This window comes from Solanum tuberosum, unplaced genomic scaffold (genome assembly GCF_000226075.1).
Source record: "Solanum tuberosum cultivar DM 1-3 516 R44 unplaced genomic scaffold, SolTub_3.0 scf00047, whole genome shotgun sequence".
Taxonomy (NCBI): Eukaryota; Viridiplantae; Streptophyta; class Magnoliopsida; order Solanales; family Solanaceae; genus Solanum; species Solanum tuberosum.
This window is the reverse complement of record NW_006238973.1, coordinates 1,134,706-1,149,341: the sequence shown is the minus strand read 5'-3', so window position 1 is coordinate 1,149,341 and position 14,636 is coordinate 1,134,706. Positions and strand designations below refer to the sequence as shown.

Here is a 14,636-nt window from a genome sequence, read left to right as displayed (position 1 = left end):
AGGGGGGGGGGGGGGGGAGCTTTTGCCAACAGGACTAGCTTTTGTGAAGACTTACTGATTCAACTTTATGTTTTGACTATATATTTGTTCTCGTGTTTCTTGTCAGGTAACATTAGCTGCACTTGGGGAGTTGTTTCAAGCTGCACGTGGAACAATGACTTGGCTTGGTGATTGTGCTAAGGTCCATACCACTTGCCCCTACCATAGGCGCTCCCCCTCCACTAATTCTTTTTAATTAAGAATTTTCTTGACTAAGCTTTCTTTTTTTCTAATTTGTTAGCTAGTTAATGTTGTTATTGGATTACGAAGTATTATACTAATTATAATTGCAAAAAGGTTGATAAAATGATTGAACAACATGCAACTCAATTTAAATAAAACTTGCAGCCTATAATTGGCATATAGATCGCAAATCTGTACTCCTTGTGAAGTGCTGCAAAAGTTTCCGTAGCTCATTCTATACCCCGGTTCTGTTTCTTGTACTTTTTTTGTTGGATAACAAAACTTCAAACCAGTTCACAGATGAAGCAAAAATTGTCACCTATTCATTGCCCTCCAATGGCCATAAGATAAGTTGGACTGGCCTTTGGGGAGTGCACTGATAACTGCTTAGAAATCCAGAGTTCCAAATGAAACCCTAAATGGGATAGCCACGCTTGTAAATTCTCTAGGACCGAAAATATATTTAGTTAATCAATGAAAAGGAAAATATCTTTAGCTTTACAAATTCAAGTTTAGAACTCAAGGGTGTAACATTGAATGTATGGTCCCTTGAACATACTGCATATATATTCTTTGAAACAAAAATGCTGGTTCCCTTGGAAATTTTCCGAGAGGAATTGCAATTGGTAGTTGTAGGATATCTCAAAACTTGTTTGGACTTCTATGGTTTAACTAGTGATATTTAACAGGTGATTGCTTCAGAAAATCAGCCAGTGCGATGGACGACACCTCTGGGGCTCCCTGTTGTGCAGCCTTACTTTAAAACTCAGCGGCATGTTGTAAGTGCTTCTTTAATCAAGTAACATCCATCTGATCAAGTCTGTTCCTTAAGAAGCTGTTTCCTTTTTATATTGTTTTGCTAGTTGATTTTACATGTTATCACTCATAACTAAGTTGCCCACTTTAAATAGTTGGATTTTGCCTCATAGGATCTTGCATACATGATAGGAGGATGACTTTGAATAATTCATGTGACATCTATGAGAAATTGGCTTACATAATGATCTTTTTCAACTGTGATATGCCTTGAATGAGGATGTAAAACTTTTCTGTTCAACTGGCGAAGTATTTGCAAGTTTCTCCTCAAGGATAGAAGTCCTCTTTAAAAAATAAAAACGTCAGGAATTTCAAGCAACTCATGCAATATCTGTTTGTGCTAATGCGTTACTCCATATATGTGCAGATAAGAACTTCTCTTCAAGTTTTGGCTTTGCAGCGTGAGGGTGATGCAGTAAGTAATACCTCTTGTAAATGCTTTTGTTTTTTACCTGCTAAGATCTCATATTTTAATTTTATGCCTATTTTATATTGCTAATGTTGGAACCCTAGGTTGAGGTCCGGAAGCAGAGAACTGCTTTTCCTCCAAATTTTGTGCACTCACTGGATGGTTCACATATGATGATGACCGCTGTTGCTTGCAGGGATGCTGGACTACATTTTGCAGGTTTGCCTGCCCTTTATTTTTAATGATATCTGGTCTATACTTGAGTTTTTGACCACTTAGATGCACATGTATGCTTGCCTACATACAACACACAGAAGTTGAAATTGTGTTTCTACTCAATTATGAAACAGTCGAGTGAAAAGGTTTCCTAAATTGAAGTCCTTCGAGTGAAGGTTTTGTTGTCAATAAACTCCAGTTTGTTTCTGAAATATTTTAATGCTGAATTGGATTTGCCAAGAGAGAGAAATGTGTAATTTTTTACATAGGATGCTTTCTCTCTCAAGTTTCTGGATAAGAATTAAGATAATATAGCTGGCTTGAAGGACATGCCGTGATAGTTATAGAAGTTCATCATATGTTGGAACAACATAGTTTTCATTTCTGTACTCTGTCATGCTCCCACTGTCCCCTTTCTCTCTCAGTGCTACTATAACATGCTACCAGTATGTGAAAAATGACAGTCCATTAGATGATTCTCTTTTGTAAAGTGATTATTTAGATCTAGAATTCTCCCCAAGCAAAACGAACTCATATAGGCAAACTTAGCAGAAACTAATGTTGGATTGGTCATTTGTTGTATATAAACTCATGAACTTTATGTGATACTTAAGCCGAGGGTCTTTCAGAAACAACCTCTCTATCTCCACAAGATAGGGGTAAGGTCTGCATACACTCTAAGTCTCTAGCCTCCCAAACCCCACGGTGGGAATACATTGGGTATGTTGTTGTAAACTCATGAACTATTAAGACTTCTAGAACTTGCTTTAAAGTTCATTTACTTGCATACATTTCAAGCATTGGTTTTGTTTGATACAAACTTTCTTCAGTTGAGATTATTGATCAAACTCCTAACCTGTTGTAGGGGTACATGATTCCTTCTGGACTCATGCTTGCGATGTCGACCAGATGAACAGGATACTCAGGGAGAAGTTTGTGGAGCTGTACAGTATGCCTATTCTTGAAGATGTAAGTATGTTAAAAGTGAAAATTTCCTTTCTAGACGAATGTGTTTCAGGATCTCCCCGATATTTACTTTTGTTTCTCTTTCTCAAGCTGCACTTATGAGTTATAGTATACATGGTATCTTGTTTGCAGTTGCTTGAAAGCTTCCAGGAATCATATCCAGCATTGACATTTCCCCCTCTACCAAAGAGAGGTGATTTTGATTTACAGGAAGTTCTCGAGTCACCCTACTTCTTTAACTGAGAACCAATAGCATTGAAACAACGAACCCCTTTCTTCAAAATGCTATGTTCTTGCTCTGAAACAAGCATATGAGGCTTTTATGCGAGGATGATTGGTGGGACATGTATTCCGATGAAACATGAGAGCTTTATTTTGTTCTTGCGCTGACCCTTCTCAAGTAGCATGTCTTTCGTGGCTTACTACATAAGCTCTATGCGCTAGGTGCCTAAAACAATGCAAAACAGTCGGATGCTTTGGAAATTTGCAGTAACATTGGCGTGTACTGCATGAGACCATATGCAAGTTCGAACTTCCAGCAATGAAAATCTTGACTACGCCATGCACCATCCATATCACTGGAAGATGTAGCATCCATCTCTGTATGCTTTGGAGCTGAAAATACACAGCTATGTACACTGGTTCAGTTTCTTGTAGGTGCTGTACAGATATCTTTGGAGAAAATTGTAACGTATCTAGTTTAGGATTCTTGATATGTATAGGTATAGAAACAAGGGAACTGTTGTTGTATCTAATATAGGAAAAAGATATATTTGTGCTTTTTCAAATTGAATTCCAGGGCTAAACAAGAGATATGTATTACTACTATAATGTTTTCCTGTATGACCTATTAAATGGTACTCATGGCGTTGTGAGGGAAAATGTCACACCACGAAACGAAGAACTTGGGATTACCTCGGCTTTTCGTGTATATTAATTCATGAATTTTTGAAATATATGTGATCATTTCTGTTTGAGCTCAAGTTTTGTGAGTTTATTTGTGACATTATAGTAAATGATACTAATAGTTTTCTAGGGAAACACATTTTTTTTTTGGAGTTAATGGGTCTTGAACATAAATTTAGGATTATCTCTTTTTTTCGTGTATTAATTTATGAATATTTTGGAATATGTGTGACTGACTTTGTTTGAGCTCGGGTTCATCCGTGATAACCAAGTAATGATACTTATAGTCATACGGAGGTAGACATTACTTTTTTGGAAGTTAATGGGTCAGAAAAAAGGAATTTGTGATTATTTTGGTCTTTTCGTGAGTATTAGTTCATAAATTTTTCGAAATATAGTTGATATACTCTGTTTGAGTTAAAATGGTGTGGGTATATTTGTGATAACGTAGTAAATGATACTCCAATATTTTCCATAGGAAAACATCATGAAATAAGAATTCAAAATTATCTCAATTTTTCGTGTGTTAATGTCCATGAATATTTCAAGAATATGTGACCAGTTTTGTTCGAGCTTAAGTTTTATGGGTCCATGAGTTACGACCTAGTAAATGTTACTCATAGTTTCTCAAGGGCAGACAATGCTTTTTTTTGGAGTTTATGGCTTACAAAATAGAAATTTAAGATTATCTCGACTTTTTGTGTGTGTTAGTTCATGAGCTTTTCGAAATATGTATGATAGACTATTTGAACTCAAATTTTGTTGACCTATTCGTGTGTATTAGTTCATGAGTTTTTTCCTTCTCTATCTTCCCATTTTTCTTTTCCTTTTCCACCATGAGATACAAATTCCAGAAAAGCACTACAAACTCATCTGTCTATCACATAATATAAATGTGGGAGACTCTTGATGATATCACTAGACTATACGCCTCGATACATAAAACCATACCGATCATACAAAATCATCGTATTAATAAGTTGTTTGAACAGCAATCTCCAGATAGTATATACCACAAAACAATTCCCCAGTTCGATAAACATGTCAATACAAACTGCCTTTTATTGGAGGGGAAATTAAAATTAAACTCGTAGACTTTATTTGGAATGAAAATCTCACCAAGAGGACGCCTTAGATACAATACTCGAATAGTGATACAACAAATAAATTAACAAGACCACGACCACAAACTCCTTGTGTCCAACGAAATAACGAGATGAGTCTAGTACCTGTCGTCTGAACAATGGAATGAAACCATTCGACAAGACTTAAGCCTGCAAAAAGCTAGCATACTTGGCACCTAGGAAAAGCCTTTGGATACAGAGCAAGGCATTTTTCGTGACCTCAGCATTCTCATGGTTCAACAGTCTCATTACGCGCTCCTTAGCTTTGAGGTCATTCACTATAATTCTCCCAGCAGAATGGCACTGAATGAACTGTGACAGATCATAGCAAGCAACAGCAAGTGTCCTTGCATCACTTGATGTGTCCAAAATTGTAATGAGCACCCTCAAGATCTGCAACACCATACAACACAAGATATCAGTCTTAATATTAGAAAAAATTGTGCTTCACAGATTTGAAAATCCACCCCGAAGAAGAACAGTAATATGCTACGAAGATCATAGAAGCGGAGGATTCAAGATTTCAACCTCCAGACTCTTAGGATAGAACTCACTGTGCTTTTAAAATTATGGTTCAAAGTATATTGTTTGTTGAAAGTTGAGTGTTTTTTTCATGTGTTACGTCTCGGAGATATTAGTTTCAGCTGAATGCCAATAGTTACGCTTAAGGTCTACACATGATATAGAAGGCAAAATATACAATAACAAAAACATACCCAATGTTATTCCACAAGTGGGATCTGGGGAGGGTAGTGTACGCAGACCTTACCCCTATCATGGGAAGAAGGTAGAGAGGATGTTTCCAAAATGCCCTCTATATTAATTATTTATTAGTTAAGGGTGTGACCTCCTCATCCACTCTGCTACTATGGGCGACAGTTTACCTCTAATGATGGAAGTTACTACTTAAACATGAATATTAAAAAACAGCTTTTTGATTTGATAAGCAGATAGACTTGTTTGAAGGTCAGCACGATATCAAGAAACCCACCAGAAAACTCTGGTTCTGCTGTTAATGTAGGCACCAAGATGGAGTCGGTGTTTACACTGTTATGCAGTGCGTACTTTACAGCCTTTAAAGACATGTAGCTTGGGAAGGTTTTGCAATCTACAAGAAGTCAAGTATTACCTGGAAATCATTCTCCTCAAAATTATTTATGTTCTCCCGCCAGAATATAGGATCTTTGTGCATTGGGGACCAATCAAGATGGCCAAGAAGGACTTCCTGCTTGTACTTGTCAAACGAACTCAGTTTTTTGATGTTTTCCTTCAATCCTTGTTCTAGTTGATTCAGAGCGTCCAAAAGATCCTGCAGAGATGATAAATAACGGTAAATACTTTTTCATTCTACAGCAGACACAGTAACATGATTAAGTCATCATAGTAAATTCTAAGATGAACCGAGAAGAAGTTCTAATGGTGACTATTCTTCTAATCATTTTCTACGCTGTTAGCAAATGAGAGAAAAAGACTAAATTTAAGGTATAATATCAGATTTAAAACCATGACTAAGATTCTTCACCTCATCACTCCAAGCCTGTGCTTTCAAACTCTGAACAATTTGCAGCACTCCCAAGTCTACCATATGAGCACTAAATGTTCCTTTGGAAAGCAAATTCCGAAGAGTCAAGATGACAACCCGTACAACCTATAGTTATAGAAACACCACAGGCCGTGAACAGAGATGAGCAAGCCAAAGACAACCAAGGTAGAAAAAGTGCAGCATCAAATTTAAAAAATTAAAAGGGAGTACAAATAGTTATTATGCATAAAGCAGCACAAGTAGCTCACCTTCTCTTTTGTTGAACCTTTAACAACTTCTATCAATCGAGGGAGGGCCCTTGAAGTAGCTAAATACTCTATTGCAGGTTCATAGTATGACAAAAGCCACACACAAAGGCATGTCTCATAGAGAAGCTGTTTGAAGGAAGAAAATAAAATCAAGAAGAAGAAAGAAAAATATATTCTTTTGTCATCTAGCTTCAGGAGGTGGTTGATAGGTTGAATGAGTACAGAACAGTCTCAACCACCACAATTTTCTAGCACGACACGTATATAATTTATAAAGGTAATGCAATATATGGCATTATAGAGTGAAGAAAACCTGGATAGACTGCTGGGTGGATGCTGGTGAAATTAAAGGAACAAGCAACTTCACTCCATCAGCTCGAACAAATGAAGATCGAACAACTGGCTCTTTCAACAGAGTTGATAGGCAGTTGATTGTGCTAGGAATGCTGCGGGTAGGATGAGTAGGCTTTTTCAGCTGCACAGATCGTCAAAATCAGGAACGACAGCAGTTAACTGAAACATGATAACCCCAACAAGTGGAATTAATCCATAAATCCCCAACCCCCATCCCATTGAACTTTCCACTATCTTCAATTATTTAGCTTCAAAGTGAAGAAATAGGTCATAAACCCAGTTGTAAGGCTCAGAAAGATCTTGATGAGAAGCAAGAGCTTCCTGATCCCTGTCAATGGCGTCATTCCATTGCCTCTTACTGATTAAACTAATACATCGCACCCTCATGATCTTATGATTATAGCCCTTTTCGCTTCAACTGTTTCTTTTATTCTACAATGGACAACCTTCCTTCTATGAAATATTTCCACAACTATATTGAATCCCCTTTCAAATGTTTGCAAGCCCAGTAATTGCAGGTTTGGGTGGGATGGAAGAAAAATATAGAAGTGGAAACTCTAGGAGCATAGACAAACCTGTGCACAAAGCCACTCCACCACGCCTGCCAGAACATCGTCAATGGTAGTGATTTTCTTCTTTGAACTTGAGGCATCTCCATTTGCATCAGCACCATTCTGAACTTTTGACCTAGCACTGGAGTTGTCATTAAGAGGACCGCAAAGTTATTAGTTCATTTGTCATTCTAACATTCTCGGTCTTTTGATATCATTGACATGGGAGGAGAGATCATAACCTAATTACCTCACTGTCAAAGATAGAATCTTACAGCTCTTCTCTTGTATGAACCAATTACCTTTCCACAGCAATCTGGAAAACAGAACTCATCTTTAGAAAAGTTGAATGTCACGGACAGATAAGAATACATAATCTTCACTGATTTATAAAAATAACAGTTTAGAAGAGGCAAAAAAAGAGGAGAACCTACAACTCCAATGTACAATATGAGCGTCACCCTTTTCGACAACCTATATATATGTGTATTTGGTGGTTCTATTCATCATTTCAATATCACCTTATTGACAATTTCTGGTCATTATGACCAATAAACTCAATGCTTTCTTCAAGCAGTAAAGGGCAATAAAATAGCTGTATGCCTGTACTAACAAACTGAAGGTAAAGGTGTCTTGACTTTGCCACTGTACGTATTATTTTGTTCCAAAGTAACTGAATACCAAATTATTAGAGTAAATATAATGTAATTAAATTCCTAGTTTGATAAGTCTTCTAATTCTAGCATCTACAGTTTTAGCATCCAAAAACTTTGTACCAAAAGTTAGAAATGAGGAGGGTAAGATGTAACTTTTGGTATGAACCATAAAATTGAACTACTACTACCTACGTATTAAATAAATGAGGAACACAACAGGTGTGATCTTCTATAAATATGGCAAGATATGTTGATATAGGATGAAGGCAGGGGAAGGGGGTGCATGCAAATTGCAATCCTTTGCTACAAAGGAAGAGAAAGAAAATAGTATCTACACGGCAAGTGTAAATAAAGGACATCAACCCTTGCAGAATAGTAAGAAAATGGAACAAAAGTTAAAAATGGGTGGAAGAATATTGCCTGAGGAAAGGTTCATAGGTATCTTCGTCTGCAAGACTCTCATCATGGAATAGTCTTGCTCTTTTTGGGTTTGCTGCCAAGAAATAAGCATTACATCAGTCCACTTACCAAAAGAACTCTAAGAGTAACAAATTCTCTACTTACCTGTAAGCATTTCATCAATCAAAGCCAAAACATATTCCACGGTTTCTTCAGTGTAAATAAAGGACATCAACCCTTGCAGCATTCAGAGAAAATGGAACAAAAGTTAAAAATGGGTGGAAGAATATTGCCTGAGGAAAGGTTCATAGGTATCTTCGTCTGCAAGACTCTCATCATGGAATAGTCTTGCTCTTTTTGGGTTTGCTGCCAAGAAATAAGCATTACATCAGTCCACTTACCAAAAGAACTCTAAGAGTAACAAATTCTCTACTTACCTGTAAGCATTTCATCAATCAAAGCCAAAACATATTCCACGGTTTCTTCCTTGAAGATGTCACGTAAAATGGTAACAAAGACGCGGACATAACCTGGACCATCCTGTAATAGTGGTATCCATTTTATAATAGTATCACCAATTGAGAGTCTAAGACCATGATAAGACAATCAAAAGTTTGAGAGCTTGACCAAGCACCCAACGAAATCTAAGAATACGGGATGCTTAGAAATCAGCAGTTGCAAGAACCCCATTTCCCACATAAGCCCCATGAAAAAGCCTGTAACTTGGGAATAGCTCAATAGTGTAAAGAACACTCACACTACATTTTGATGATGCTGATGATATATGACTATTTCAAGGTAATAAATGAACTTGAAATGAAGATACCAACAACAATAACAAGTCCACAAGAATTAGACTATCTATACATGGGAGTCAGGTGTATGCCAAACTTGACTAATAAAGGAGAGGCTAGTGATGACAATTTTTATCTTCCCAAATAACAGCTAATCCATGTATTCACTGGCATGCAAAATGTAAAACTTATACTACCACAAGTGGACCTATTCCTAACCTAATTTAGAAGAACTCTCCTTTTTCTTTTTAAGAAAGAAGAACTGCAATTTAGAAGAAGTCAGCCTAAATACAAGAGGAATTAGGCAGAAAGAAGTAGTGGAAGTACAAGACGCAAGAATTCGACTTTGTACGAAACCAAAATGTAAGTCATAGCTAAAGACAACTCGTGTTAGAAACATTACATCATCCAGCAACTGGGCTTTGTAACTTTCTGCCTTCTTGTCATAGCGCCTCAACAGCTGCAAACCTGTTCCAGTGATCAGCTTTGTAGTCATGTATGTCTCCCATGGGATATCCCTCCTCAAAACCTAAGGAAACAGAAGGATCCACAATGTTATTGCACAATCACCAGTGCTAAAAGACCCAATTCATCACTATTTTTTCAGTTTTTTTTTTCTTTCCGCACTCCTATTTCCCCAAAACCAAAAGATAAAGCCACGTTTATGTTTATTTATAGGTGATGTAGTTGGTAAACTAGAGAAAAGATAAAAGAAAAAGGATGTTCCACTGTTCTTCCAGGACAGCCCACAAAGAAAAAAAACCTGACAGCAACAAATTCTTTCTCCTTCTCAAAATTGACGCCTTATCCAATCTATTAAAAGAAACTGGCAACCAAAAGTATCTTTATAATTATCCATCATTGAATGCATAGAATTCTTTCCACTTAGTGTTTATTGATGTAAACATACTACTCAAAACTTTCTCAAAAAGTAAATGGAAACAAGGTACAGCAACTAACTGCTAAGACTAAGAGCCTAGATCCTGTGTTGCATGTTAACTATGATGGCGATTGAAAGTTATAGTCCAAGCTAGTTATCAGTTACAAAAACTGTATGCTATTTCATGTCCTTATGTATAATGTAGCTTCTTTATTGTGCTTATACATGTGACATTACCTCCTCCGTAGTAAGCTCCGCGTTCTCCGTTGTCATTGTGAGTATGCCCTTCAAATCCAAAATTTGTTTTCTTCTTACCAAATAGACAGAATACGGATTGTTCTTCCTCTATCCTGTATAGATTCCACGGAAATATCTCAAAACCCAACAGGTCATAGATTCCACACATTTAAAGATGCCAACTAGAAACGGGATAAATAAACTTATTATTAGAAATCAAAATGAATATGATAACAGATACAGAAATGAAGCTGAAAAGAGAACACCAAAACACTTTCTGAACCTACTATCAACAAATTAATGTCATCAGGCTATCTTGTTTCACTTCACTTGTGAGAAGGAAAGGATTCAGTTCCTATGTGATAAAAGAAAGAAGAACCCATATTATTTCTTTTTCTTTTATTACGTTTGTCTCGTATGTGGATAAGACCAATGTTTGGTCTCTAACCATTGCAAATCCTTAACTTTTTGATGACCCAATCACTGATTTTATTTTGGGAGTTAGACCCATCACTCTATATTGAGTCCATATTGCCAACATAATGACCAAATCTACCTCCTCAGACTTGAAATTGGCTTGCACCAGCTTCATTACAGTTTTTAGTCAAACTTCAAGTTAACACCTGACAAAGTACATCAACCAAATACTTAAGGAACAATCAAGCGGAAGATGTCTCCCTAATGTGGTAGGATATTTAATACAAGTATTGGTTATATCATACAAAGTTGGTATAAGAAATAAAACAGATAGAACATGATGGAAGAAAAAGATCCATATAGGAGATATCAACTACTTAGGAACTTAAGATTAAGAACACCTGGAGGACAATTCAGTAACTGAAAGGTTAGGTCTAGTATTATGTTCTTTTAGAGTAATTCTGATATTGTAAGTAATGTATAAGAAATATTAAACTTTTTGAGCTCCCAACATACCTAAAGGGGTCTGGTAATTTCTGCATATATCTTCTTATAAAATGCACCAATCAGTGCTTTATTCAACAAAACTTAAAAGAGATATGGCATTGCTCAGTTGACAGTACACAGGTAAAAAAAGGTTCAGGGAATAAATTTCTGATTCAATCTTGGAGATCGTCACAATTTAAGGAACAACTAAAGATTTGAGTTCAAAGCTTTGACAGAATCCACAATAGTACACAGGTACAGAGAAGGTTGACCCCAAAATCTCATTGCTACAGGTTCAACATTCATCCCCATACTTAGTGAATAATCAGAAGTCAACATCACTGATCCAAATAAACCCAGAAAAGCAAAACAATCACTTCAACCATGACATTCTCCACCAACTTTCAAGCTGATTAAGTTCACTACTTCAATACTCAAAACTTTATTCCCATAAACAATCACTAATGAAAGAAATAAGCAATACTCAATTTCCCCCAGTCAAGCCAAAATCTAAGATCCAAAACTATAATAGTCAATCAAACATAAAACCAAGAAAATTCTGCCTATTTGGGCAAGCAAGCATACATTAACAAACCCAAAAAAAATACAAATTATCACTGATTGAATCACTTCAATCACACCATTATCAAAACATTTCAAGATTCAAACTTTACTCAATCACCAAAGAAAGAAATAAACAATACCCAATTCCCCCCATCCAAGCCAAAATCTAAGCTCCAAAACCACAATAGTCAATCAAACATAAAACCCACAAAATTCTGCCAAATGGGGCCAGCATACAGACATTACCAAACACAAAAAAAGCACAAATTATCAAAATCACTTCAATCACACCATTATCAAAAACACTTCAAGATTCAAACTTTATCCCTCCTACCAAATAAATCCAAGATTCACAACCACAATTGTTGATTAAAAAGATAAACCCAGAATTATTTTGTCCATATACATGAGATTTACACTGAAATTAACAGAAAAAAGAAGAAGAGAGAGATTAAAAGATACCGTATCACGTGGAAGTGACCAAATGTGATTAGAACCCAAAAAGTAATCTTCCAGTATAAGAGGGTGCAAGTAGGCTACAAATCTTGGGGTGGGGTGGGGGTGGGGGTTCACGAAGGTGAGATCAAACTCGATGGATGAGGAAGACCATAGAAAAAGGAAAATTACAAAGGGACAAAATCAAGCAATTTCAACATCACATGTGTCTTTTTTTTAATTATTGATAAATTTTAATTATTTTTTCCATAAATTTTAAGAATTATTAACTAGTTTATCTCATTTAATTATAAAATAATGATCAAAATCATATTTAAACCTTCACTTTTTCTAAGTTACCCACAATAGTTATTTTGTTTTTTACTTGCAATGGTTAGCAATTATTATTTTCTTATCGGAACTATTATCATCTATGTAGTAAAACACACTTATTGAAATAGATGCCGATAGTTCAAATAAAAAAGAGGAGTAACAAACTGATTGTTCAATCGATTGTAAGGTGTGTTTTAATACATTGATTGTGATAGTTCAAGTAGAAAAAAAAAAACATTTTTTAGTTGGAGTGTAAAGCTCATGATTGTTCATATGTGTTTTTGACAATTAGCTCTTTAATTATCCACATGGTATGTTAAATTTGGATTGTTAGTCTATATTTGAAGTAATATATACTTTTCAAAATAGTTCAAATATAATGTATCTCCTAGTTCCTCTACCTACAACATATAAGTGTACGCAAATCTTTTTCTTTATCTATGTCATCCATTAAAAATTTAGCTTATTTATGTCATTTCAGTTAACAAATAATGGCACGTATAAACCTTTTCTCAGATGGAGATGGCATAGAGCCAAACTTTTAACGGATGACATAAATGAGTCTTTTCTCAAAGTTTAATGTCATATTTGCACCTTTTTCCTTTAATAAAACTATTGTTATTCCATCATTATTGAGTCTTCAATATTTCCTTCATGAAAAACTTCTTTTGTTCTTTTTTTGTCATTACGCCTCAAAGATATAGGTGAATATTGTCACGCCCCGAGCTACTCCCGAGATGCGAACACGGGACCTAGGATCACATGTGATCCCAAGCTAACTTTGCTAGCATGATCATGAGCATACTAAAGATAGTAAACTGATGTGGAAGTTAAATCATAAATAAAAATGAAAAGATGGGGAATACCCATATACTATAACTGATATAAATGAAAACTGATGAGTTTAATACAAAGAAGATATTAGCTCAATACTAAGATGAATCTATCTATGTCTGGAATAAGCCTCTAAACTGACTAGAAATGTTGGGACATGCCCTAACTAGGTCTAGCAAAACTGAAACTAAAGACTAAAAACGATAAAGATAAACATGTCACTAGTCCTCGAAGAATGAGGACTCACCACTGATGTTGCTGAACTGAAGATCGGGAACCGATCTAAGCGTGATCTGGATGCTGAGAACATGAACCTACATCACGAGAAGATGTAACGCACGTATGCGTCAGTACTTGAAAGGTACTGAGCATGCAAGATAGAGTAAAACTGAAATAACATATAACTGAGCAAAGCAATAAAGCAATGAAATAATCTGAACATGATATAGATGCTGAATACTGAATTAACTAAATACAATGACCAAATTTATAACATGCTGAAACTGAATATTGACTGTACTGAAATATGGTCAATGCAATAGAGTCTGACTGAACTGTGGGAGCTACTAATAATCGACATAAAACCACATGAGCTAAATGTGGAGTCCAATGGATACGCCCCATCGAGAGGACCCAATATACCCTGCCAGAGGTATAGAGGCATGATGGCGTGATCACTAAACTGATGTTGCCCACAGAGGGGACTTACACCTACGTGGCTCGTAGTTCTGGGACTATATGGGTACGCTGAAACCCTAGTCCAACTCGGTATTATGCTACTCCCAATAGATTAAGTGGTTAACACATTATGACTGAGTTTCTGTAAATACTGGATAGCTCGAAACTGAACATACAAACTGAGAATGCAACAATTAATCTGATAATGATGCATTCATAAACTGAGGCATCTATAACTGAATATATTATGACTGAAATACTGAATAACTCAAAATACTGACATGTAGATACTCATACTCGAAAACTCCTTTCAACATCATATTATACTATGATCATTGATGACTTGGGAAGTCATACAGCATAAACATTGATGGGATTTCTAGATACCATACTATTCATACGTTGATGATCTACTCAATTGTCATACTAATCATGTTTTAGAAGCTCTTTCTCAAAATTCATCTTAACTTTCTCAAAAACTCAGTTTAAAACTCAAGTGTTGTCTTAAAGAAAAGCTTCTCAAGATTTATAACTCAAAATAGGGTTTATGCTAAAATATACTGATAAT

General features: G+C 35.9%; 2 protein-coding genes across 4 annotated transcripts in view; one reads left to right on the top strand and one right to left on the bottom strand.

Moving 5' to 3' along the window:
- LOC102586229 (DNA-directed RNA polymerase 3, chloroplastic) overlaps positions 1-3,585 on the top strand; it is a 12,805-nt gene extending 9,220 nt beyond the window's left edge. Inside the window, exons 15-20 of the mRNA XM_006343665.2 lie at positions 107-181; positions 912-1,001; positions 1,406-1,453; positions 1,552-1,666; positions 2,529-2,632; positions 2,762-3,585. Of these exons, the coding sequence (XP_006343727.1) occupies positions 107-181; positions 912-1,001; positions 1,406-1,453; positions 1,552-1,666; positions 2,529-2,632; positions 2,762-2,872 (543 nt within the window). The 3' untranslated portion in view covers positions 2,873-3,585. The remainder of the gene's footprint in view (positions 1-106; positions 182-911; positions 1,002-1,405; positions 1,454-1,551; positions 1,667-2,528; positions 2,633-2,761) is intronic.
- An 888-nt stretch (positions 3,586-4,473) lies between these two features.
- On the bottom strand, positions 4,474-12,409 carry LOC102601902 (V-type proton ATPase subunit H-like). 3 transcript variants are annotated; one of them, XM_006343544.2, is made up of 13 exons: positions 12,251-12,409; positions 10,878-10,944; positions 10,322-10,434; positions 9,608-9,733; positions 8,848-8,950; positions 8,704-8,776; positions 7,606-7,671; positions 7,380-7,497; positions 6,764-6,925; positions 6,451-6,576; positions 6,182-6,307; positions 5,789-5,968; positions 4,474-5,052 (listed from the first exon to the last, which is right to left on the bottom strand). In XM_006343544.2, the coding sequence occupies exons 3-13, from the start codon at positions 10,355-10,357 to the stop codon at positions 4,804-4,806; spliced, it is 1,365 nt and encodes a 454-aa protein (XP_006343606.1). In that variant the 5' UTR covers positions 10,358-10,434; positions 10,878-10,944; positions 12,251-12,409; the 3' UTR covers positions 4,474-4,803. The 3 variants fall into 3 exon arrangements, with proteins under 3 accessions (XP_006343606.1, XP_006343605.1, XP_006343607.1); XM_006343543.2 differs by lacking the exon at positions 10,878-10,944; XM_006343545.2 differs by lacking the exons at positions 10,878-10,944; positions 12,251-12,409 and adding an exon at positions 12,123-12,220.
- Between the last annotated feature and the right edge of the window lie 2,227 nt (positions 12,410-14,636).

Bases quoted from the DNA above. Each gene is read 5' to 3' on its own strand.
- LOC102601902 (XM_006343544.2), bottom strand. From the start codon at position 10,357: ATGACAACGGAGAACGCGGAGCTTACTACGGAGGAG. The intron at 7,672-8,703 runs GCAATATTCTTC...TCTGTTTTCCAG, and splicing joins ACCTATGAACCTTTCCTCAG to ATTGCTGTGGAAAGGTAATT. The intron at 6,308-6,450 runs GTGAGCTACTTG...CTATAACTATAG, and splicing joins AAGGTTCAACAAAAGAGAAG to GTTGTACGGGTTGTCATCTT.